The 24,665-nt window shown below is 36.3% G+C and overlaps 1 protein-coding gene across 14 annotated transcripts in view; it reads left to right on the top strand.

Moving 5' to 3' along the window:
- Positions 1-24,665, top strand: part of Tle4 (TLE family member 4, transcriptional corepressor) — a 141,044-nt gene that overhangs the window by 52,155 nt on the left and 64,224 nt on the right. For 8 of the 14 annotated variants that reach the window (XM_028874863.2, XM_028874856.2, XM_028874855.1 and 5 more), the window contains 2 exons: positions 20,353-20,557; positions 22,872-22,888. In XM_028874863.2, the coding sequence (XP_028730696.1) occupies positions 20,353-20,557; positions 22,872-22,888 (222 nt within the window). The remainder of the gene's footprint in view (positions 1-20,352; positions 20,558-22,871; positions 22,889-24,665) is intronic. The other 6 variants (XM_028874864.2, XM_028874857.2, XM_028874853.2 and 3 more) reach the window with 1 other exon arrangement.

The following is a 24,665-nucleotide window of genomic DNA, read 5'->3' as shown; positions in this document are numbered from 1 at the left end:
TCCTACTAGCCACTGTGTTTTTAAATTAGAATCTCTGTGAGATTGCGCTGTTGGAACAACACACAAATTGCAGTTTTAAATCAGTAATATGATCTAATTAGAAATGATGTTTTCATTTCCTGTATTATTAAATTGAGTCATCTGACTATCTTAAAATGCTTCTTAAATCCATTACACTATATAATCAGTACATGCTGTGTGAATGTGGTTATGCTTGATAATGGAGGCGAAACAGACTGATAAGAATTTCAACAAACCACTATTTACAAAAAGTTTTTTAGAGTGAGCCTTAGAAAAAAAGAGATTCAGCTTATGAAAATGAAAATGTATTTTTTTAAAAAAGAATCCTTCATCCTTTTTTCTGTTCTAACTTTTTAAGGAGGAAATGATATAAATGTGAGCATTAAAATATCCCATCCCAATAACCTTTATGAACAGGTATGCCATGGTGTTGCAGGAAAATGCAGTTTAGCACTAGAAAAGCTGAACTTCAATTTTTAGTAGTGACATTTTAATGATAGGAAGTCTGCAAAATTATTTGCCATCAATTGTGAAGGCAATAACAAGCCTTGGTGGTTTTTCACACTTTCTGTGTTAAGTGCTTTCAGAATGACAGCGTAAACTGTGTTAGAGAACTCCAAGGAAGGAAAACTGATTAAAATGTTCATGCTTGAATGGTGCTGATGGAATAGTTCATTTGGACTTTCTCTACCTCCTGCAGCTCAAGCTGAAATATTAAAATTCAGTGGATTTAAATCTCTCTCCTCTCAGCTCAGGAAAAAAACATTACATTTTAATAGGTTTTAAACCCATAATTCATTGGTTTGGAGCAGCACTATTAAATCTATTTAAATATTACTTGTATTACTAAGGAAATGATTTAAATGCCTTTGCCTTTTACCATCCTATGTGTTTGAATTATTTTTTTAAAAAGACAATATTTACTGTTGCTATTTTCTGCCTTAACACTGTTTTATTGTCCCTGTCGTTTGATTGACTCTTATTGAGATATAAATGTGTGTGCTTATTTTTCTACTGACCGTGTGTGTGTGTGTGTGTGTGTGTGTGTGTGTGTGTGAGTGTGTATGAATATGCATGTATTTATTCCAAATTGACATTCTAGGGGAGAGTCTTAACATATGACAGTTTAGAAAATATGCTGCTCCTTTTTCATTATAGATTTCAAAACTACCATTTTAAATCTCAAATGCATTTGGATGAAACATTGTGATAATTTTCATAGGTCTTTTAAAATAAGTCATTAGACAAAGACCTTAAGGACATAAATGTATAGGGGTATATAAAACAAGTGTGTGCACCTAAGAGCAGGAACATTTCTTGCAGGGAAACTGAGTTTGGCTTCCTAGCACCACCAGCACTGAGCAGCTAACAACTACCTATCACTACAGCTCATGGTGATCTCATACACACCTCTGGCCTTCAAAGGCACTCACATTCACATGCACCCCTCCACATATACATATTTAAAAATGAAAATAAGTCTTACAAAAAGTGAGTAATTTTTCTATAAGAATTGTATACTGTATACTCCAATGGCTACATAACCACTAGTAAGATAAACCTTGAAATAAAATGAAAAATACAGTTTACCTTTTTAACAAAAGCCAAAATATATGTATCCAAACGCAGCTTCCCATTTCTTTATGTTCAATAACAGGCCATCAGAGGTCTTTTTGATGTGTTCTGCTATTATCCTATATTGAACATGGCTATCCCACACTATTGAAACTATATTTCCTGGGCCCGTCTCATTCCCTTAACATTTTTTCTAGATGTTGCTGCTAAAACATGGGCCATGGCTTGAGGGTGCAAGATTAGGAGGGCTTGCTTTCCTCTGGTGCTTTGTAAAAATTTATCTTTCAAGGGGTCCCATTAGGCTAGCATTCAGTTGCTAACCACAGCCATAGAATTAAAAATACCACTCTTTTCTCAATATTCTTTCCCTGTGCACCAACACTTGGTTAGGATTGTTTAAAGGGTACAGCAGCTATGTGCTAGCCCTTCGTTTACTAGAGTTTCAACTATCCTCAGAATTTGGCTTCATAGGCATCAGTTTGTGAAGGGTCTTTATCATATAGGGAGGTTATAAAGGTCACATGTTACAATTGCAGCTTTTTTTCCTATGTCTGGTCTATGTGTAAACATGGTCTTTACAAGCTCAGCATTTACAGGTCATGTTACTTTTAAAATCTAAGCAAAGTCATCTTGTTTACTCTTAGACTTTATCATTGTTGCTTTCTTATCGTATATGATATTAAATTAACTTTAAAATGAACATAAAGTAGATTTGTGTTTTCTCAGAGATTGCTATTTCAACTTGGTTACTGTCTTTACTGAATAGTATGCCTGGAGCTTAAGGGCTTTGGAGACCAAGACTTCCTAAATCTTTATATTTGCAGCCCCTTTCATCCAAGACATTTCAATGAAGCTTTGGATACGTAGATAGATAAATAAAGCATTTGCTGATAATAAATCATAAAGAAATTATTATAAAACAGTTCTTTGGTGTATGTATATTATATATAGTTTTACCAATTAGTAAGAAGAAAGAAATTTTGCATACTAATGAGATAAGTGTGCTTATTTTTACATAAAGAAATAATTAGCTGAGTATTTGATAATATAAGATGTAGGGCAGTTCAGAATTTTTCAGGTTGATCAGTATTCTGATTTTATAATCCTAAGTACTCACAACCCCACTTCACATAAATACTAGAACAAAATGATCAGCTTATAGGGACTTGCAGAAACTGTTGGGAAGTCTATCTTAATTCCAAGTCAAAATTCACCCTGATTATTTGTGAACTCAAGTCAGCATCTCTAACAGTAAACTTTAAAATCAAGCATTCTAATGTAGTATAATCCAAAGATATTCTCTATAAAGAATAATTGGAAAATATTTGAAATCATTATTTTCTGTAATTAGACCATTATGTTCCTATGAGCAGAAAACTTTGTACAGTAAAATACTATAATTTGTAGCACACCGTTATCTCTATTATGAACTGAAGTGTTTCGGCTAGGCTTTGCTGGTGTCGCACAACTTGATATGTTTAAAACCAAGGCTCAGTGCAGTTTCATGACACAGTATGGGTGAGCACTTCCAGAAACACCTCAGGTTCATAATGCATTTTAATTTTTGATTATTTCATTCAGAAACTATTGCCAGTTTTTTCTTGGTCTCCACCCATGGTTTAAGAAGTTTGATTATGGTTTATGCTATGGGAAAGGGCACTGTGTAGCTGTCCCTGGGCCTTTTGCACTTATAGGGCTCTGTTCATATGTGCTCACAGAGCTGTGATGATGCCTAAAACTAAAGCAGTTTTGCATCAAGTCCCTCTTTATGTTGATTCGCTGCTCCCTTTTCCCTTGGAGAAAGGAGCTGCAGTATTGAGCGATGTAGTCATAATTCAATCTTTGTGCTGCAGTTTCCTGAGACTCTTAAGAGGCTGTGATTTCCCTTCTCTCATAACAAAGACTGTCATACATTTAAATAATTTCCAGTTCAGTTTTCACTTCAGAGGTCACAAGATTTCTAGGTTAGGCTGATGATTTCTGATTTGTTGCTTGTGTGTATTCAATTAAGTTCTGTTAGAAAACTCTTCTGGAAAAAAGTCTAGAAGCCAGCCATTTTATTTCCTCTCCCAAAATGTTGCTAACCTGAACTACTTCTTTATTCTTCCTGTTTAAGGAGGAACCTTCTTTCCCTCCTTACATCAATAACTGCACGTGTGTAGCTCACTTTGAAGTGAGCACAGTGTTACCAGAATTGTATAATATGTCTAGGTGGGGTAACTGATGAAGCTTGAGGCTAGGTAGGCCCTGGAATTCCACTGAAAGAATGGCTACCAGATTTGCTAGGCTGAACTTGGCAAGCTGTGCATGGACTGGGTTCATGTTACTCAGAGAAAGCAGGTTTGCTCATTAGCTTTTGTAAGTTGGCAGTTCAGAATTTTTATCTCTTTGTTATGTTTTTCTTTTTATACTCCCTTTTTTCTGATGACTTCTTCTCTGGTATTTCTCCATGCAGCATCAACAGCTGCCATCCAGAGATCTTATTTCTTGTGGGCTCAGACTGACTTTTGTATCTTTCAAAAAGTTGAAAGGGTGCCAGGTGGGGATGGCGCATGCCTTTAATCCCAGCACCTGGGAGGCAGAGCCAGGCAGATCTCTGAGTTCGAGACCAGCCTGGTCTACAGAGCAAGATCCAGGACAGGCACCAAAACTACAGAGAGAAACCCTGTTTTAAAACAAAACAAAGCCGGGCGGCGGCGGCGGCGGCGGCGGCGGCGGCGGCAGCAGCGCACGCCTTTAATCCCAGCACTCGGGAGGCAGAGCCAGTCGGATCTCTGTGAGTTCGAGGCCAGCCTGGGCTACCAAGTGAGCTCCAGGAAAGGTGCAAAGCTGTGCAGAGAAACCCTGTCTCGAAAAACCAAAAAAAAAAAAAAAAAAAAAAAAAAAAGACAAAAAACAAACAAACAAAAAAGTTGAAAGGGCAGAGCAAACATGGGCTCTAAGGGAGACATACTCACCTGAAACAGGCAACTAAAGTGTTACTATTTGTGCATGACTCTTAGGACTTAGGGAAAGCTGGAAGGGCTGTTAATGTGTACACTCAGAATTCCCAAGAAAGCAGTTTTAGGCTCCTTCTACCTGAAGGTCATCAGTGCTGCCTTAAAAACCTTTGTGAAAAGAGTAGAACTTCTTCAGTGAATAGTGAGACTTAGTTGCCACATCTTCCTGTTTGTTAATTCTGCAATTATTCTGGTGCCTTCATGTTACCTTGTTCAGTATTTTCATTTTGAATATTTTTAAGTCTTTCTTGATGTGTTTTGAAGTGTATCTTCAGATTACATTTACCTTATTTAGGTTTTGGTAGTTGTGGGTTTTCTGGTTTTATATTTTACTACACGAGTCTACTTTAACCCATTTTAACATTTTTATTTCTTTAAGATTTTTCTTTAATTTTAAGGCTTTTTTTCTTTTATGTATATGAGCATTTTGCCTGCTCATATGTCTGTTGCACCACATCTATGTCTGGTGCCCACTGAAGTTAGAAGAGAGTGTCAGATCTCCTTGAGTTGGAGTTAGGGATCATAGTGAGCCACCATGCAGGTGCTGGGAAATGAACCTGAGTCCTTTGCAAGAGTAACAGGTGCTCTTAACCAGTGACCCGCTTCTCCAGCCCTATACCTTTTAATTTCAGTAAAAATTGTTTGGAAGGCTGTTAAAGAAAAATAGAAAACAAGAGTGAGGCTGTAAGCATTAATGAGAATTAAGAATACTCATGTGTTCTTTTTATGTTTGTAGATACAGTTTTAGATACCTGGAATTAAGAATTCAGAAATATATGCCTATTACTGTTGTTTGATATTCTTTTAAGCCAGATTTGTTGGAGGATAGTTTTAAAGTATAGGTAGTCCTATTTAGTGCAACTTTATGGATTGTTGACAGCTGAATATAGCTGTAAAGCTACTACCACAGTGACGAAGTAGGTTCTCTATTCCCCCCCTTTTTTTTTCTTTCCCTCTTGCAGCCCCTCTGGAATAAAGTTGTTCTCTCTCAAAGTGAGCTTGTTTGAGAATATACTGTAAGTGGAGTTGTTGTTATAGCCTTTTGAATGCCTATTCCTTAAACATAAGATCTTTGAGACTTGGCCATGTAGTTGCCCTTGTCAATATCTAGGTCCTGTGCACTGCTCAGTGATATTCCATTGTTAGTGTAGGCCTGTCTGCCTATTCATTCACTTCTCAAAGGGCGAGGGATTGTCTTCAATTTTGAGTGATTGAGAATAGTACTACAAGAAAAATTCACATCTGCATTTTTGAAAGTGAATTTCAAAATTTCTTCTGGGTGATTACCTAACAATGAGAACGCTGAGTAAATGATATGCTGGGAGTGTTTCATTTTATAAGTGCTACATTGTCTTTCACAGCAGCCCTGCTGTTCTGCAGTCTTGCTAAAGGGCCTAACAAGACTTCATCCTCACTCTTCATCCTCACCAACACTTGGGATCACAGCTTTTTCAGTTGGTGGTACTCACTGTGCTTTTCTGTTTTGTTTTGCATAAAACTTAATGGCTTTGTCTTTTTTATGTAACTTGTTATCTCTATGTCATCTTCAAAAAGAGTGATGAAATCTTCACTGTTCCCCCTTGTCATTTGTTTTGATCATCTTTTAATATTCTAGATATAAACATCATGTATTTGTCACATAAATTCACTGGTTTTTTTTTTGTAGCTCTTCTCATTTTAACTGTGCCTTTTGAAGAGGGCACACTTTTGTTTATTTTTTGAGACAGGGTCTTACTACATAGTCCAGACTAGCCTCAAATGTGCATCCTCCTGCCTCAACTTTCTGAGTGCTGAAGTAACAGTCACGAGCTACACCTAAGAGCACAACTTTTTTTCTTTAAACATTGAGGTAATTCCAGTTTGAGAATTGTATTTTCTTCTGTGGATTTTACTTTATTCTTGTCTCTAAGTAATATATATGTACGCAACTCAACATCACAAATAGTTTTTCCTACTTATTCTTTTAGAAGTTTTCAATTTAGGCTCTTGATCCTATTTATTTTTATTATGGTTGTGGGTTTTTGCTTTTTTTTTTTTTTTTTTAATTTTGCAGACTGGGGCTTCACAAATCTTTGTCTAAAACATAAATCAAATCTCATTGCTCGCTTATTAAAAATTTTCTGGTTGGCCTTTTTGCTTAGTAAAATAACCTGAATTTTTCATGGCCTAAAGACTTCCCACACCCTCAGGCTTGATTTACCTATTGTTGAACAGCACTGGTCTCATCATTGCCAGCCTGTTCTTAATTAGGGTTATGTAGCACTCTTTATCCTCCACAGTGCCCTTCTCCTTGTCCTGATGATGCTTGGTGCTTTTCTTCAAATGTTCATTCAGGTGGCCTGGCTCAGGTAGGGCCTTCCTGGCTGGCATCCCTTTTTATGGGTATGTCATCCCCTCTAAGTCTCTGAGCCATTGGCCTCTTTGATTTTCTTTATAGCACTTAGCATTGATTTGTGTGTCACTTTTTCTTCTTGTTCACTTTCCAGCCATGGTGCCAAAACATGAGTAGCTCAATTGTTTCAATAAATGTTTATAAAATAAATACTAAGCACTATTTTTCAAAAGTATATAATAGCTCATAATATATATTGTTTAGTAAATGTATAAGCAAGTACTATACTTTGAACTGTTATTTGGTTTTTTTTTTCCTAGTGTTGAGCCCAAGTAGAGAGGAAATGTAGACTAATAGAAACCCCATATGTGTCATATGATTTTAGTAATATCATTTAGGTTTTCTTTGGTTTTTTTTTTTTTTTTTTTTTGTTTTTTCGAGACAGGGTTTCTCTGTGTAGCTTTGCGCCATTCCTGGGACTCACTTGGTAGCCCAGGCTGGCCTCGAACTCACAGAGATCCGCCTGCCTCTGCCTCCCAAGTGCTGGGATTAAAGGCGTGCGCCACCACCGCCCGGCTCATTTAGGTTTTCTTATTACAAAGTTCAAGGCTGGAGTTGATAGCCACTAATTTGTCTAATTTAACTTTATAATCCTATTTTAATGATTATGGAATTTTCATTTTGAAATTTAGGGTCGTTTTTATGTTGGTGATTTCTCTAGATTTATCGTGTTTCTAGGCTTTTATTCTTTATCTCACAAACAGTGACTATAAAAAGAACATATATTTACTAGATGTTTGTATTGCTTCAGGTACTGTGCTAAGCATTTACATGTGTTTTGTTTAATTTTTACATCAACCCTATGTAGAAATAATCTCATAAACTTTACAATAATGCAACACAGCTTAGAATCGATAAGTAATTTCCATAGGGGTAATATAAGGAGGAAGTGCCAGAGATGAAATCTCTACTTCTACTGAGTTTGTCCGATTGCTCTCATCCTTTCTTTATTCTCTTGACTATCCTCCCTTCTTTCACAAGAGAGCATATTGTCTTTAGCTTCAAATACACTATTAGAGTTGTTCCGGGCTCAGTGTTGGGAGAAAAGTGGAATGAGTGTGTCTGCACATGCTTACTGGTTAGCCTGAATTATCTGATTTATATCATTTTTATAGATTGGTTGCATTATCTTGATTCATACCATGCTTCTTGTCTGCTGATGTTACTCTTACATATAAGAATCAAATGTTGTAATATGAGAAGATAAAAGTTCCTTGTCTTTAGAAACAAAGTATCATAATGCAAATGATGTTTGAACATGTGCTTCTAAGAATAGGACTATGGAATAAAAAGAATAACAACAAAAACCAAATATGAAATGGTAAAATATTATGGGATATATGTATGTAGGACGTATATCTCTAGAAGTTCAAGGGGCATTGCAGAATTGTTATTCAAAACTTGCTAATGAGAAGTTTGCAATGAAGTTGTTGCTAAATATTGTTCAGGGAGTTAGAGGCAGAAGGGATTATTAAGGACTACTGGTAGCTAATTGTAGTCAGTCAGCAATGGCTGAGGAAGGAGATGACTGAGGGAGAAGGGCAAGAGGCCAATCAGGGAGAGATCAAGTTAGAACTCACATTTTAATGCTTTATGTTTTGAATAGTCCTTCCTTGAAGTTATGCCCTTGTTTCATTGTAAACTTTGCTCTTTTTCTGTGCTCCGTCTTTTTGTCTTGTGTCTGTATATTGATTTTGAGTAGCAAATGCTCTGTGAGATAGACTAATATTAAAATTTAAAAAGCATTGTTGACCTATTAGGAGTTAGAGCTACCTCTCCACCCTCTTAAAAACTAAAAATGAATCATTCTTGAAAACTTTTGAAAGTTTATTGTATTTCTTACTTTTTTTTCTTAGTGGAGTCATATTGGCCCAGACTTGTGTTCTAAGCCACAAAGCAGTGCCACTCAGGTGCCAAAGCAAGGTGGTAGTCATATCTTCTTCTTCCTCTTCTTCTTTTTTTTAACTTTTATTTCCTCAGGGCTTTTCTGAGTTTACTCAAAGCAGTTTGTAGATACAGCTCTGCACAAATTTCATACCTGGGAGAAGAAACCAAACAGAACAACACCCTACCGTTTAAGTTGCTTGTTGTCACTTAGATTGAAAACTGGGAAGGTGTCTTGAGGTTTCTTAACAGCTTGCTAGAATGATCAAGAGCAAAGACAAATGATGGTTCCCCCTGGTAGATGGGTTCCAGTTTCTACAGTGAAGGCTAACATTGTAGATGCTTTGTCAGTCTTCCTTACAAATAAGTGGGCACATGACCTATCCAGTTGAATGAGATATAAAGAAGTGTGTTTTCTTCTTTAACTTTAAAAGATGTTCTTTTTCTCCCCAATTAATAAAATGGCTTCCTTTCTTGTCTTAAGAGAAACTGAAATATTATTTAGACCACTTTTATTGTTTATTCTATAACTTGAAGAGTAACTATCTTAATTGGTATGAGTGTTCATTTACATTTTAATGCCATGTGACTATGTATAAAATAGTGGAAACAGTAACTGGAGATCACTTAAGAGAACACTACTGTGTTTAGGTGATGGCAACCCACCCAGCGATTACCAACAAAGCAGCATCACTTAGAGATACAGTACAATATTCTTGATATATACTACATAGGAAAAGATAGAACAGACAGCAGACTAAACTAAAAGATAACTTGATATTGTTTTCATTTAAAAATGCTTACATATGCATTGAAAATACCATTCATAGATCCACTGTTATTAGTGCTTTCTTTGGCTGGTAGGATTATTTTTGACCTTTAATTTTTGCTATTCTTTATCCCATCATTTCATACATAACATTGATAATTTTTTTTAAAGGACATAATTCTATTCCTCTTTTCTTCTGGCCTGTGTAAATGGTTCTATCTGCCTGGTTGTGTGAGGCCCAATTTTACAAGGTATCCTGTAAACCTTTCTCACAGAACCATGTCTTTGGAATTGTCTTAAAAAAAAGTCTCAGTTTCTCACTCTCTCTCTTTTATTTATTTACTTTTTTTTTTTAATTTTTTTTTTCTAGGCCCACTGCCAGAGCCCTTATCCAAGCATCACTTTGTTTTGGTTTGAGCTACTGAATTCTTTCTAACTATTTCTTGCTGTTCATTCTTGTTGTTTTTGTTTATTTTCTGCATAGTATTCTGAACTTCAAAAAATTTAAATATCTTTGTGCTCTATCTTAAAATAGTCTTTTAAGTCTATATTTAGGCAAGGTTTATTTTTCAGCCAAAATTCTAATTGGTTTTTAACTGGTATCAGGACCATGAACATCTCTTGGTTATGTGTTACAAACTCTTGTTCCCAGTTTCTAGCTTGTCATTTTCTGTAAGGTGTCATTTAAGGAACAAAATGCTTTTCATTTCCACTGAGTAATAAATACTATCACTTCATTTCTCATACTTTGAGCTTCCTGTGACCCATTTAAGAAATCTTACTCGAAGATTTAAAGTACTCAGACATAGAGGCAGGAGAGGTGGGTTAATAGTTAAGATTACTTATTGCTCTTTGAGAGGGCCTCAGTTCAATTCTCAGTGCCTACATTATGGCTTACAATTTTGTAACTCCAGTTTCAGGGGATCCTCCCCCCTCTTTTCATCTGTTTGCTCATGGTGTTTGTGTGTGTGTGTGTGTGTGTGTGTGTGTGTGTGTGTGTGTGTACGTACACATATACATACATGCAGCCTAATATTCACACATAAATAAAAATAAATCTTTTTAAAGTGCACAGTCATAGGTGTACTTCTTTTTTTTTGAGACAGGGTTTTTCTGTGTAGCTTTGTGCCTTTCCTGGAACTCACTTGGTAGCCCAGGCTGGCCTTGAACTCACAGAGATCTGCCTGGCTCTGCCTCCTGAGTGCTGGGATTAAAGGTTTGCACCACCACCGCCCGGCTCATAGATGTACTTCTATGTCAGAAAGAGTAAGCAGATCAGAGAGAGACCAGTGGATGGCAGCAGCTTGTACTAGGGTGGCTAATTGTTCTTTTGGAGAAAATGGAAGTTTGATTCCTGTATCTCTTGATCTGCAGAAGTCAATTCTAGAGACAAACCTTTTAAAATTTCAAAAAATTCTCATGCTATTTTGTTTAATTTCTTAAATGGGCCAAAGAAAGTGCAAACTATGAGAAAAAGATTATTAGTGTTTATTACTCAGTTTAAACAAACTTGGCAATTTCTTCAAAAGATGCCATAAGAGAAAATGAGATGACAAGCCAACATCTGGGAGAAAGCATTTGTAGTATATAACCAGGATAGGTGTATGATCCTGATCATACCAGTTACGAAGCTACTAACAACCAACCTTGGTAGTGCACACCTTTAATCCTAGCACTTAGGAGACAGAGGTGGGCTGATCTCTGTGAGTTCAAGGCCAGCCTGGTCTACATAGTAAGTTGTAGAACATCCAGGGCTACATACTAGAGAGACCCTGTCTCAAAAAAATAAAAAATCCCAAACAAACAAAACACCAGAACCAGAGCTGGAGTGATTGCTCATCAAGTAAAGATGCTTGCTGACAAGCCCAGTGATCTGAGTTCAATCCCTGTGGCCCACATGGTACGAGAGAACTAACTCCTGTAAGTTGTCCTGTAACTCCAACATAAGCAGTTTAGCAGATGTATGCACACATATATAAGATATGTGAAGTTAATCCAGTACCCATTATCAGTTTCCCTGTTAGGATTTTATTAAAGATATAGAATAGAAAACTGTGTGCTACACATAGTATTTGTTTAGCATGGTTTAGCATAATTTTTAACATGGGTTAGCGTAGTATATACATATACTTTTTCATAAATGCTTACTCTTTCTGACATATGAGTAGATCTGTGTCTGAGTACTTTAAAGATTTATTATATCTATGTATAAAATATATACATATATGCACAACACACAAAAATAAATATGCAACAAACACATAAGTTGTCAAGTTGTTGGGAAGCAACCTATCTAGATGGCATCTAAGATTCCTTCTACTTCTCAAATTCTCAGATCAAATTCATGAAACATGAAATATGTAAGTTTTTTTTTAATACAGCCATTTTAAGAGTGTTCCAAGTAACCACAGAAAGCTTTCTCATCACAGTCCTTTGACTTGATGACTTCAGTAACTAAAACTTACAAAATAGAAAAGTCATTTGAGGTGTTACAATTTTTTTCTTGAACACTTTAAGGCTTCATTATTAATTTGCTTAGAATTAGATTCTCCATTAAAGGCCAAACCAGTTGCGGGTGGGGGTGGAGTGCTAGCAGGATTTCCATTGGGAAGGCTAATAACAATCTCCCTTAGTGTTTGGGGATAGGACACAGGCCCCATGTTGGGCCATGAAGATGGTAGAATAGCCAAAATAGCAGGCCATGGAGATGGGTGAGGAATATTTAATTCTCAAACAGAAATAAAGAGAGGAGCTTAAAAGGGAAGGCTGTAGGGAAGGGTCTCCTGGCCACAGGTAGAATTAAGAAACCTCACAAGTAAGTTGTGGGTTTTTGTTTGTTTGTTTGTTTGTTTGTTTGTTTGTTTTTAACCTGGAGTGATGGTGACCCTCTTCCATTCCGATTTAAACATGGGGATTTCCTACCATAACATCTTTGCCACCTATAGCTAACAGGAAATGTATAGCTCCATTGTTCGTTGTAGTAAGTGTTGGTGAAATACAGACGCTCCTCTCCTTTTCTTGCCCCTATTTCATGACCTCAAGGAGGGCAGTGGAACATTGACACATTGTAGCATGAGATTTACTAGCTTTGCTTGTTACCTACCTTGCCCTTAGGACATTGTGCAGGTTTTAAGGGCTCTGAGATCTGTGGCTTGTTCAGGAGAAACATGCTCTAAAGTGAGCTGCTTTCTTGGGTGGTTCTACACACAGGCTTTTCTCCTGCAGCAGGTCCCATGCTTTATTAAGTCATCAGCAATGCTTAGCTCGAAAAAGATTCTACCTTTGTTCTTTTTACTCTTGCTTCTTCTATCGGTTTAATCTTTAGTTTCTGCCAAGACATTTATTAGGTGCAAAACTTTTATATGGTAAGTAGGTCATAGCTTCGTCCCCTGTGCCCCACAGCTGAGGGAATTTGAATAAATAGTGGAACAGATGCTCATGAGGAAATGTGCCGGGTGATGCTTGGTCATGTGTGCACATGCACAGATGCACTTCTTCAAGTATTGACCATCTTGAAAGGGAGAGTTGTGGTATTTCACCATTAATACTTAATATGTGTCTTCTGTGGACAAGGCTGTCTTCTTGGACACTGTTGGAACAGTGCAGTTAACATAGTTTTTTGTCCAATATGAGAGTTATCATCGAATTTGTCCATGTTTCAGTTGCCCATTTCTTTTAGCACTTTTGTTATCACTTTTTTCTTTGTAATGTTTCTCTTCAATTCAGGGTTCATATGTCACCACCTTTCTTTCCATATTACTTCATTTTTTCTTGACTGAAATAGTCCCCACACCACTTTACTGTATATTTTGTTTACTTTTTAAAGATTCTAGACTAGCCTTGTGGAACTTCCATATTCTGGACTTGTTTGGTTGTTTCTAATTTTTTTCAAGATTAGAGTCAGGTAAAGGTTTTTGTTTTGTATTTAAGTAGGAATACTACAAAAGTGATTTTATATATTTCTAATTATCACAATTTGGGCAAGCTAAGTAATCTATGGAGTGATTCTTGACACCAAATAACCTGTTTCCTAACAGCATTATACCCCATAATTTTATTGTGTGCTCTGAATTAATTTAGAATGAAGAAATAATTTCCTTTTAAATTAATATCCTTTGAAAAAGAGCTTCCTCCTGTGGTGGTCTTATCATAGCAATATAAAAGTAACTGATACACCATCCCTTCTTTTGTGTGTGTGTCTTGAGAGGGAGTAGATACCCATTTCCAGTAGCAAGAGCAGGTGTATTTTAATACTCACAGCCACTTTGGGAGGTAGGTTATGACTGTTCCACTGTCACGTAAGAAACAAGCTTGGAAATATGAAGTGACTGTTTCTTGATCATAGATGGTTAGGATTGCAGCTGACTGGCTCTGGTGCCACTTCTTTTTAATGCTTCTTGAATATTGTCCAGGACCTCCTCACTTAGGCTCTCCCAATCCCATAGTTGGGAGATGGTGTAACAGTGATTTCTGTATTAAAACAGTTTTTTTCACAAGTCAGATAGCATTTACATTACCTCTGTCCTAAGTGTGCTCCACTTCATAGCACGGTACCTCCTTCTGGCTCCTTAAAGTCCACTTTGGCCTGTCTTTCTTTTTTGGTATAGTTTCTTCCAGCTGGATGAGAACATGTTCTGTGGCTGGCTAGTAGAAGGATGCTTGTGTGCTTCAGAGTCAGTGGGCTCTGGGTTTGAGAGGCTAGGAGCTATTCTCTAGTCACTGACACTAGAATTTCACTTATTTTCTGAGGTTACCAAGGAAGGATTTGTGAGTATTAAACAAACAAACAAACAAAAGAACAACAATGCATTATAATCCTTTATAGCTGTTTCATCATTGTCTTTCTGATGCCATTTGTCTGACTAGACTTCTTGCTTTCTAGCAAAGGCTTTTTTTTTTTTTTTCTTTTTTCCCCTTAAAGAACCAAGGTAGCAAGGGATGAAGGATGGACACCAAGATACGGCCACTAAGTGTATTTATTGCTGTCAGGATTCTGTTGTTTCTAATGAAGATGCATGGTGTTTGAGAACTTTGCTGTTGAGAATTTGGCAGAATGAAGGGTGGAGTAAGGAAACTTGGCTGGGTTGGGGATGGGCAGAATCCTAGTGGCAGCTAGCTGTTCTGCCCTTGCCAGCTCCGGCTTTGTTATTGGCTAGTCAGGCCCTGGTAATCAAGTTTTGAGAACCTTTGATTCAAAGAAATTTCTCCTTTTTACTAGTATACAGGCAGCATTTCAAAAGATGTTTCCTGTAAAATCGATTTCTGCCCTTCTTTCCAAACTTGAGACTATACTGAAATAATTATATGTTAAGAAATGGCCAGTAAAATGAAATGAACAGAATTAAGGTTGTGTCTGCTACCTTGCTACTAGGTATTTTCAGTCATAATTACTGGTTGTTTTCAGAATTAAATTATCTGGATGGAATATTTACTTGCCTGAGTTTAAACTTTGCTGCATTTTAATGTTTATTTCCTTGGATGGCCCATTAGGAGGGAAGCAGAAGTAATTTATTTTTTATTATTGAGATGATTTACGCTTTTTCAGTTTCACACCCCACTTCCTGAATCGTAGTCTGCCCATTAACCCTTTTTATCCCCTTCCACCTCCCAACATATCCCCCCTTTACATGTCTTTTTTTCTGTTTTTATTATATTTTAATGAAATAAGGCATACAAACAAAGGTATGGCCTGCCAAAAAATATCAGTGAAAAGAATTTTCTAAGATATATTTTGTCTCATGGGTTTGTGGTGGGAAATACATTTATCATTATATTGATCCCACAGTTCATGCCCTCCTCTTTAGTTTTTTTTAATCTTGATTTGGGGCGTGGGGGTAATTCTTCTAAAGTTTATTTATTTTTTTTAACTTGCTGGTTTGTAATATCCGAGGTGGTAATTTATCTTGAATTATTTTAATAATGAATCTATGTCAGTATTCTGTATACGCATTTCCCTTCCTTTGGTCTTTTAAAAGTGAGGATTTCATCTATTTTATGAGAGGATAAAGTAGGAAACCTTTGGAGGTTAGTGCTTTGCAGTGAGCACAGATGGGCAGAGATGAGAGGGGGTGTACCTCATGATGCTGCAAGGCGATCATAGGTAATACTCTAGAGTCTGCAGAAAGCCTACCCCTTTCCATGGATTCTGCTTTGTTGAGAAGGAGGCATAATACAGATTCTTTTTTAAAATTTAATTCTTGATGTCATTTGATATTTAATCCATTAAAATCATTTTTAAATGAAAGTATTGGAGTTAAGTTTAACCATTGTTGGCTTAATACATTTTATTTAAATATGGTGTCTTCTAGTTCTAGCTAGAGTTCTAGGATAGTTCCTAAGGTAAGAACTTGGAAACAAATGTAGGAAATGGCCACTAGAGAAAAAAAAAAAAAAAGCCTGTTACATTGCTCTAAATGTCAACTGTGAAAATCAACTGGAATATTTCAGTATCTGAAATATTCATCTTTTGATGACATGCTAAATAGCATTTTATATGTAATTTTATATTTTTAAAACACTAAATAAAAATTGTTGCATTGTGGAGAATACCACGATGAATATGTTTTTTATTTTTTAGACATTTTATAGGAATAAGTGACTTGTGACATGAGTTTATGGTGGCCCTTTTCATTTTCTTTTCTCCTTTAAACCTATTCAGATCATATGCTATTACACATTAGGGCCATCATTTGTTGTTACAATTCCTAAAACCTCTTTAAATGTGAGTAGGATATCATGGTTTCAGCTTTGGGACAGAGAAAGTTCATTGGTGTAGGGTAAACAGGGACATCGGAATACAGTTGATAGTTTAGTTAACTGTGATGTCCTGATGTTAGTTTTCTTAGTTTGGTAAATTTTGTTAAACTTTACATATGATATTAACATTAGTGGAAAGTAAGCAAAGTATAAATGGGAATTTCATACATTCATTAGAACCAATAAAAGCTTTAAACATACAGTCATATGACTGGAAATCTTGAGTTCATTGGTTTAAGGAAAGTTTGGTGGTAGCTCTCTTTACGATATTTGAAATTTATACTAAAATTTAAAAGTCCAACAATAAAAAATAAGTCCATAGTTTTCATGTGGCGAGGTACTAAACTTTTAAGTTTCATCACTATACTATGAATCATGCTTATTTTAGATTGTAACTGTTTATTTTTAAATTGTCGCAAATGAAAAATATAGTAGAATAAGCTAACTTTTAATTTTCTTTTGACTGTATTTTGTATTTTGAAGTTTGGGTTATTAGGAGGAAATAAAGCCAAAATTAATCTGCTTATAAGATGATGCTGACCTTAGTTGATAGTCAGTTCAATACATACTAAGTATAAGAAATATCTAGTAGTTTGAGATTGTAAATGAAATAGCTCTGTTCATAAAATTATAGCAAATGTTAGCACATGCAGCTACAACTAGTTATCTCTATATAAACCCCTTTTATTTTCTTGGGTTATTGAGTGTTATTTAAGTAATTTATCCTCAAGTGCCATCAGAATTCAGAGGTAGTGCTATAGTACTTGAATCAGAGTGATTGAGCGTAATCAGGGTGAGGCATACCTTTACAAGGACATTAGAATGGGATGAAGAGAATTTAAATATACAGAGACAAATTACTGAGTACATATGTGTATTGATGATGACTAGTAATAATAGATATAGAGGCTTAACGTACTTACTCAATTGACTAGTATTTCAGGGTAAAGTTTCCTGGATGTTGTACAGTAGTGTATAGTCAAACTGATGCTGGCTTTGTGGAAGATCTTTAATGCTAAGAAATTTGAACTGCTTTTATTTGGGGGGAGAAGGTAGTGTTTTCAAAACCATGGAATAGCTTTCAAAGAGGTATTTTATTAGAGTAGTATCAGGCTTTTTTTTTCTTTTTGTCTGCACTGTATTGGGGTGAATCTTCTTCCTTGAAAGCACACATAAAGGAGGAAGGGGAGATAAGGCCCCTGTTTGAGCTAGTCTAAGGATGAGTAGACCAAACTGGGGACCCAAGAAGCTTCCTGTGGCTCTCATGTATAGCAGACAAACTGGTCCTGGTTGAATGAAAAAAAAAGGTAGTTAATAATGCCTTTTTAAAAAAAATTTATTATCCTCCAGGAAAGAAGAACAAAAAACTGGTATCACTAAAGGTATTCAGTTAGGCTGAGATTTTCTTTTTATCATGTATAATGAAGTAAATATTCTTCAGTGTATCAGACAATGTATGGATACTTCTGTGTCTGAAGGTTTGGTGACATATAGAGAGTGCAGCAAAGAAGGGACACATACTGAGCTCCTAGTTGCTTGCCAGTTGAGCTCACAAGTATAAGCAGCCATAGGCCCAAACTATAGATATAAAATATTAGTGGGATTTAGAGGAAAAAGAGAATTGGAGCAGTTTGTCAATAAAGTGAACTAGATTTTAAAGTAAATTTGACTTGTATTTACTTAAATTCCTGTATTCATCATATGTATAATTTTCTATATATTTAGAAAATATAATTTTGCATGTATACTTTTGTTCACAGCTAAGTAACAGTATATAAAGAATTGTGAAGATGATTTGGGTCATTCAAATTTGGAGCCATCTAATTTTGTATATACTTTTAATTGAAATAGGATTATATCATCACTTCCCCCCTTTTTGTAGCTCCTCCCATCTAGCTTTCCTTGAACCTTCCCCATGCCCTCCACTTTCATGTGGATAGCCTCTTATTATTCTTTTTTTTATTCTTTATTTCTTTTTTAAGTTTTATTTATTATGTATACAGCATATATGACCGCAAGCCAGAAGAGGGCACCAGATCTCATTACAGATGGTTGTGAGCCACCATGTGGTTGCTGGGAATTGAACTCAGGACCTCTGGAAAGGCAGTCAGTGCTCTTGACTGCTGAGCCATCTCCCCAGCCTGCCTCTTATTATTCTTATACCTACATATGTATGTATGTGCACATATGTGTGTATGTACATATATAAAACTCAGCAAGTTGTATTTCTCTGTGTGTGTACATATGTATACACACATGTGTCCGTTTATACATATATATGCACACACACACACAAATTACTGAGTCCATTTTTGTTGTTAGTGTATATATGCTTTCAAGGCTGACAACTCTGCATTGAACAACCAATGAGGAGGTTCATACTCCCAGGGAGGAAACATTTAATTTAAAAGCTGCATTTAGGAAAAGCTCTTACATACATGGAATATGAGGTTAGGTTGATAGAGCATCTGTGTGCTCTTCCTGTTTTCCATTCCGTGTGTGTGTGTGTGTGTGTGTGTGTGTGTGTGTGTGTGTGTGTGTACTCTCCTTAGTTGTTTCAACTTTGCTTGCTATATGTTAAATAATATATATAATAAATGAAGCCAGAAGGTAGATGCCGGTCAGCAGAAGAAAAGAACTGACAGTCACATACAGGAAGGAACATAGGAGAGGAAGAAGAAAGAGAAAGTAATTTAAAGAGGAAAAAAAAAATTCACCTTTTTCTTTGAAATACTTTAAAAAGCCATTTCAAGTTTCTTCTTAAAGAGTGATTTCATTTATGAAAACGATTTTGTCAAATCTTGCTAAGAAAGAAAATTACAGAAGGACTCTGGCTATTATAGATTTGACCTAAAAAGTGACTATTTAAAGCAGTAATTAATATTTGGTGACTACATATATTAGTCTCATCAGTATTGCCTAGCAATTGTTCTGATTGAATTTTGTTAGCTGGGTTTGACTTGAAGAGTTTCCTGTTTGGGGGATATATTTAATTCAACATCCTCCATTGTCTCCTCCTCCTCTTTCCCATTCAGCAGAGGCAGCAAACCTGCCCACAGTAGCTCCTGTAGACCGGCTTGATTCAGTCTCTGCTGAGGTCAAGCACTCCCATCCCAGCCTCTTAAGGGCTTTCTCTATGTGTTGCCAGTGTGCTGGTAAAAATGACTTTAAACTCTTGTCAGCGTAGTTACTGGTGCATGCATCACGGTCCCACTCAAATAAACCTGTCACAACACAAAGTCAGCTGCTGGAGAAGAGTACAAGGGCAGGCCTCTAGCTTTTCATTCGAGCATCACTAAACGTGCACAGAGTGCCCAATTATTTCAGCATTATTGAGCAAGCCTACAGGAGAACCCAAGCCTTGCTACATTGGATTTTCTTTAGTAATTTGCTCAAGTGCCACTGAGGACACTTAAAGGGCTTAAAAAACTGCTGCTGCAACCAGCTTCCTTTTCTGGGTTGTTAATTCAAGTTTTCTCTTTCAAATTAACTCTCCCTGCATGCTGTGCAGTGGTTCTGGGACAACTGTTTAGCACTAATTTTCTCGATTTTCAGCTTTTCTTGTTCAACATGACTGCTTTAACAGTTACTCACATATACATTTTGATTAGAAATACATGATAGCTGGACCTTTGCCTTTTGTTAGAGAACAAAATAATACAGAGGCTTTGTTAAAGAACATTCATCTTTTGAAAGTTACATAGCCAGTTTTATCATTTTAAAAACTTAGATTATTTACTCTACATGTTTTTTTTTTTAAAGCAGATTTGGAAGTAACACATCATTTATATATCTCCTCCTTTCCCTCCCCCTGACTTGATTTTAAAAAAGATACATGATGAGTGTAGTAACTCCTTCTTAAGTACAATATTGTTTTCATTATCTATTTGTTCCTCCTGTTTTTCTTGTGGGGTATAAAAGGGACAAATTCAATATCTGTGTCTAATTTTTCACAGCAGCAACAACTCCAAGCTCAGCATTTATCACATGGACACGGTCTGCCTGTGCCTCTGACACCACACCCTTCAGGACTTCAGCCCCCAGCCATTCCACCCATTGGTAGCAGTGCAGGACTTCTGGCCCTCTCCAGTGCACTAGGAGGTCAATCTCACCTCCCAATTAAGGATGAGAAAAAACACCATGACAATGATCACCAAAGAGGTAAGTGATCATTTGGCTATCAGTGTGGCATTATCTATTTTCTAGGGATAGATTCTAGGTGCCATTGTTGATTTGTCTCTGAATCTCATTTTGCCAGTGTCTAAATAAAAGGATTTCCACCAGAAAGAAGATTACTTATTAGAAGTAGTCATTTGCCACATGATATCCTAGTGCTGCCCAGAAGGCAAAGAACTGTTTCCAGATTTTGCCACCCCATGCCCTCTACTCCTACCCTAGCTCTTCCAGGTATGGGACCCAGGGACCTTACATATTCTAGGCTAGGTTCTATCACTGAGCTAAATTTTCAGCTCTGGAGATCATCGCCTTTGATCTTTTGCTTTCTAAATCTAAATCAGTAGTGAAATCCTCTTTTAAATCACATGAGCATTGATAGTCAGTTTTGACCAGATTGTTTGGGAGGAAAACTTAAGTTTATGAAGGGTTACTTGATATTTGACCAATTATTATATGTAAATTAGATCAACCGGCAGAGCACAGTAAGAAAAATACCAGTTGTCTTATTGAGATGATGCAATTCAAATTGACAAAATCTGTTGTTTTAAATACCTCTTTTACTCATTGCTGTTCAAAAGCATGAGATTAACTGAATGTTTTCAAATAATAACCACTTAGGAGTTCAGTTATGTTCTCTCAGATTTGGCCTTCTTTCTCCTCTAAGGAAGATGAACAGGGGCATTTTAATATTCCTGTATGTTTGTGTACTGCTTATTTGTTGCAGAATATTTGTTTACATTGTAAAGATATATCTTTGCCAAAACACCTTCTGATTGGTTTAAATAGCTGAATGGCCAATAGCTAGGCAGGAAGAAGTTTGGCTGGATTTCTGGAGACAGAGAGGACAAGGCAGAATACTAGCTAGACCAAGAGAGAAACAGGATAGGGAATACAGAGTAAAGGTAACTGAGCCACATAAAAGAACATAGTTTAAAAAATATAGGTAAATTTAAGTTATAAGAACTAGTTAGAGCCAGGCAGTGGTGGCACACACCTTTAATCCCAGTACTTGGGAGGCAGAGGCAGGTGATCTCTGTGAGTTCAAGGCCAGCCTGGTCTACAGAACGAGTTTTAGGATAGCCATAACCTCACAGAGAAACCCTGTCTTGGGAAAAAACAAACAAACAAAACCTAGTTAGGAACAAGCCTAAGCTAAGTCTGAGCTTTTATAATTAATATAAGTCTCCATGTCGGTGTTTCTCTCTCTCTCTCTCTCTCTCTCTCTCTCTCTCTCTCTCTCTCTCTCTGTGTGTGTGTGTGTGTGTGTGTGTGTGTGAGAGAGAGAGAGAGAGAGAGAGAGAGAGAGAGAGGAGAGGAGAGGGAGAGAGGAGAGAGAGAGAGATAGAGATAGAGATAGATAGATAGATAGATAGATAGATAGATAGATAGATAGATAGATAGATAGATGGCGGCCAAAAAGAAAGTCTGTATAAAAAGTTGTAGAATAATCTTTTGTAAACTGTGAAAATGTGTCCCTCTGATTGATTTAATAAAAAGCTGAACAGCCAATAACTAGGCAGGGTTTTAGGGGAAGAGAGGATGCTGGGGAGAAAGCAAAGATGCCAGGAGATGCACTTTGGAGATGAGGTAATAAAGTCATGAGGTAGAAAGTAAATTAATAGAAATGTTATAAGAACTAGTTAGAAACAAACCTAAGCTATTATTGGCCGAGCTTTCATGATTAATAATAAGTCTCTGTGTCATTATTGGGGAGCTGATGGTCCCAACAAAAAAGTCCAAACTACACTTACTGATCATTTTTAATTTAACCACAAAGATGAAAAAAATTTCTTCCACCATTCCTTTATGATAATTTATTTAGCACAGGAATGATTTATTATTTGAAAGGGTGTGGATTGTAATTAAAAAAGGTCCTATCTACTGCTGTTTCAGTGTGATTACCAGAGGTACAAACGAGCAAATTGTCCGTATTACATAAGTACAAATTTACCTCTCTGATTCTAGGAATACTGTAATATTTGTTTAAGAGTTATCTTAATGCCATGGTACAGAGTTGACTCATGATTATAAACTCTTTCATAAGTGGAAAAGTCAATAAGGTACATAAATAAAAATGGCTAACTTTGGTTCATTTGAAATCATGTCAAAGGTGAACCAGTGCTTTGTGAATCTTGTTAGAATAGTATTAATGATTAACTTTACAGCAAAGTTGACATCTGTTCAGTTATTATTCAGCAGGGTTAGGTTTGATAACTATGATTTTATGTAAACTAACTAGCACCCTTCTTTTTTTCTTTGCCCCTCTTGTCTGCTTATCTTGCTGCTGTTTTGCCTACAGACAGAGACTCCATCAAGGTAGGACTCAAAAATCAGACACAATAGTTTAGAGAGATTCTAAGTGATAGGAATATATCTAATAATAGATTCTTTGAGATTTAGAGAGTAATATGGATGGCATTTAACAAATTGTCATCTTTTGGGTATAGTTGGTCTTTTTTAACAATGGTCATATTTTTCTAAGGATCAGATGTGTAGAACAAGGTTGAGTCACAAACTAGATTACATTGTTTGTATTAATATCTCTTACTATGTTAAAAAAAAAGTAACTGCTTTAATGTAATGCAATGAAGTAAATGTACTAATTAATAAGAAATACATACTTACCTTAGAAAACAATTCTGCCTACAAAGTTCTTCATTAAAGCCTCAAACATCTGTTTGGGCTGGATGTGTAACTCAAGTGGGAGAACGTGTGCTTGGTATGTGTGAGGGCCTAGGTTATGCTCAACATGAGACAAGCTGTTCATAAGAATATTTTTTTTGTTCACAGAGACATTACATTTTCTATTTGTAATACTTAGGTTTTAGTGTGGCAAGTAATTCTCTGAAGATTTTAATCTGTCTTATCTGCCTTCTGTGTCTCTTTATTATGCAAGTTGTGAAGGACAATAAGTATTTAGGGCCTAATACTTTGTGTGACTGTCTTATGTGATACCAGAGTGAGATAGGCTAAGGACATTTGAATTTCATAGTATGCAAACAAAAATATAAGCTGTCATGTAGGAAATGAATAAACTGTGAAAGTGCTTCCATCACCTTTGGGTCAGGTACAGTGGAAATATGCCATGTGTATGCCCAATTGCATAGCACATGTCGTTGTATTACTTACCCATTACAAGGCAACCCAGTTCTGAAACACTAGCCCAGAGTATGGATACTGTCATTTTGTCTTTTTAGTTTTAAATGCTGTGGCTCATAGGTTAGTTAGACCCTCTGCGGGTTTGTTTTGTTTTGTGAGCTATACCCAAAACTAAAGTCTTTCCTAGACAAAATTCTTTTCTTTCACTATGAATGGTGCTTTAATCTTTTTAAAATTAATACTGATTTTAGAGCTATTAAATAATGGAAATTCAGTACTCAGTATACATTTTATTTTTCAAGAATCTTTGAATTTGAAAGGGCACCTGCAGCCGCCAAACAACTATCAACAATTAGAAATGTACATGTTAAATTTTAGTTATGTATTTGCAGTTAGGCAGCTTGTTGTAGACTGTTCACATCAGTGTCCATATTTAAAAACTTCTTAGAGTGTAATCACATGTTCTCCACATGTACTTTAAAAGTAATAAGTAAATAAGGTGGTCAGGATTGGCTGAATAGGAGCTCTAGGGAAGCCTGCCTGAGGCTATACTATAAGCATTCCCTGACTGCTCATGATGAATACATACCTTCAGGCAGGCTAGTGGACAAACAAAAGACTCCTCTCCAGCCCTACTCACAAAACATTTTGAAAATATTTATACACCACAGTACACTTTATGCCAGTTACATTTATATTACCTAACATAAGAAAGAGTAGGGTATATTTTTAAACCATCTATAATCATTCAGAGTAAGCCTGAAAGTGTCAGAATAGCCAGAAGCCAGGGAAAGTACCAAGAAAATAAATTGATGGTTTTGCTCTGATTTATTATGAGTGGCAGCTACAAATCCATACCTGAAGTGTGCTGTGTCTAGTCTGGGATTGTCCTGTACGTTTACGAGGTGAAATAGTTGGCTAATTTTCTTACATCTTTCTTGTGGTGCTCACAGAAGCAGTTGCCTGTTCCATTAAGCATTCTTATCCTCTTGGA

The sequence above is a fragment of the Peromyscus leucopus genome, chromosome 1, assembly GCF_004664715.2.
Source record: "Peromyscus leucopus breed LL Stock chromosome 1, UCI_PerLeu_2.1, whole genome shotgun sequence".
NCBI lineage: Eukaryota > Metazoa > Chordata > Mammalia > Rodentia > Cricetidae > Peromyscus > Peromyscus leucopus.
The sequence above is the reverse complement of the archived record's forward strand: the minus strand, read 5'-3'. Positions and strand labels throughout refer to the sequence as shown.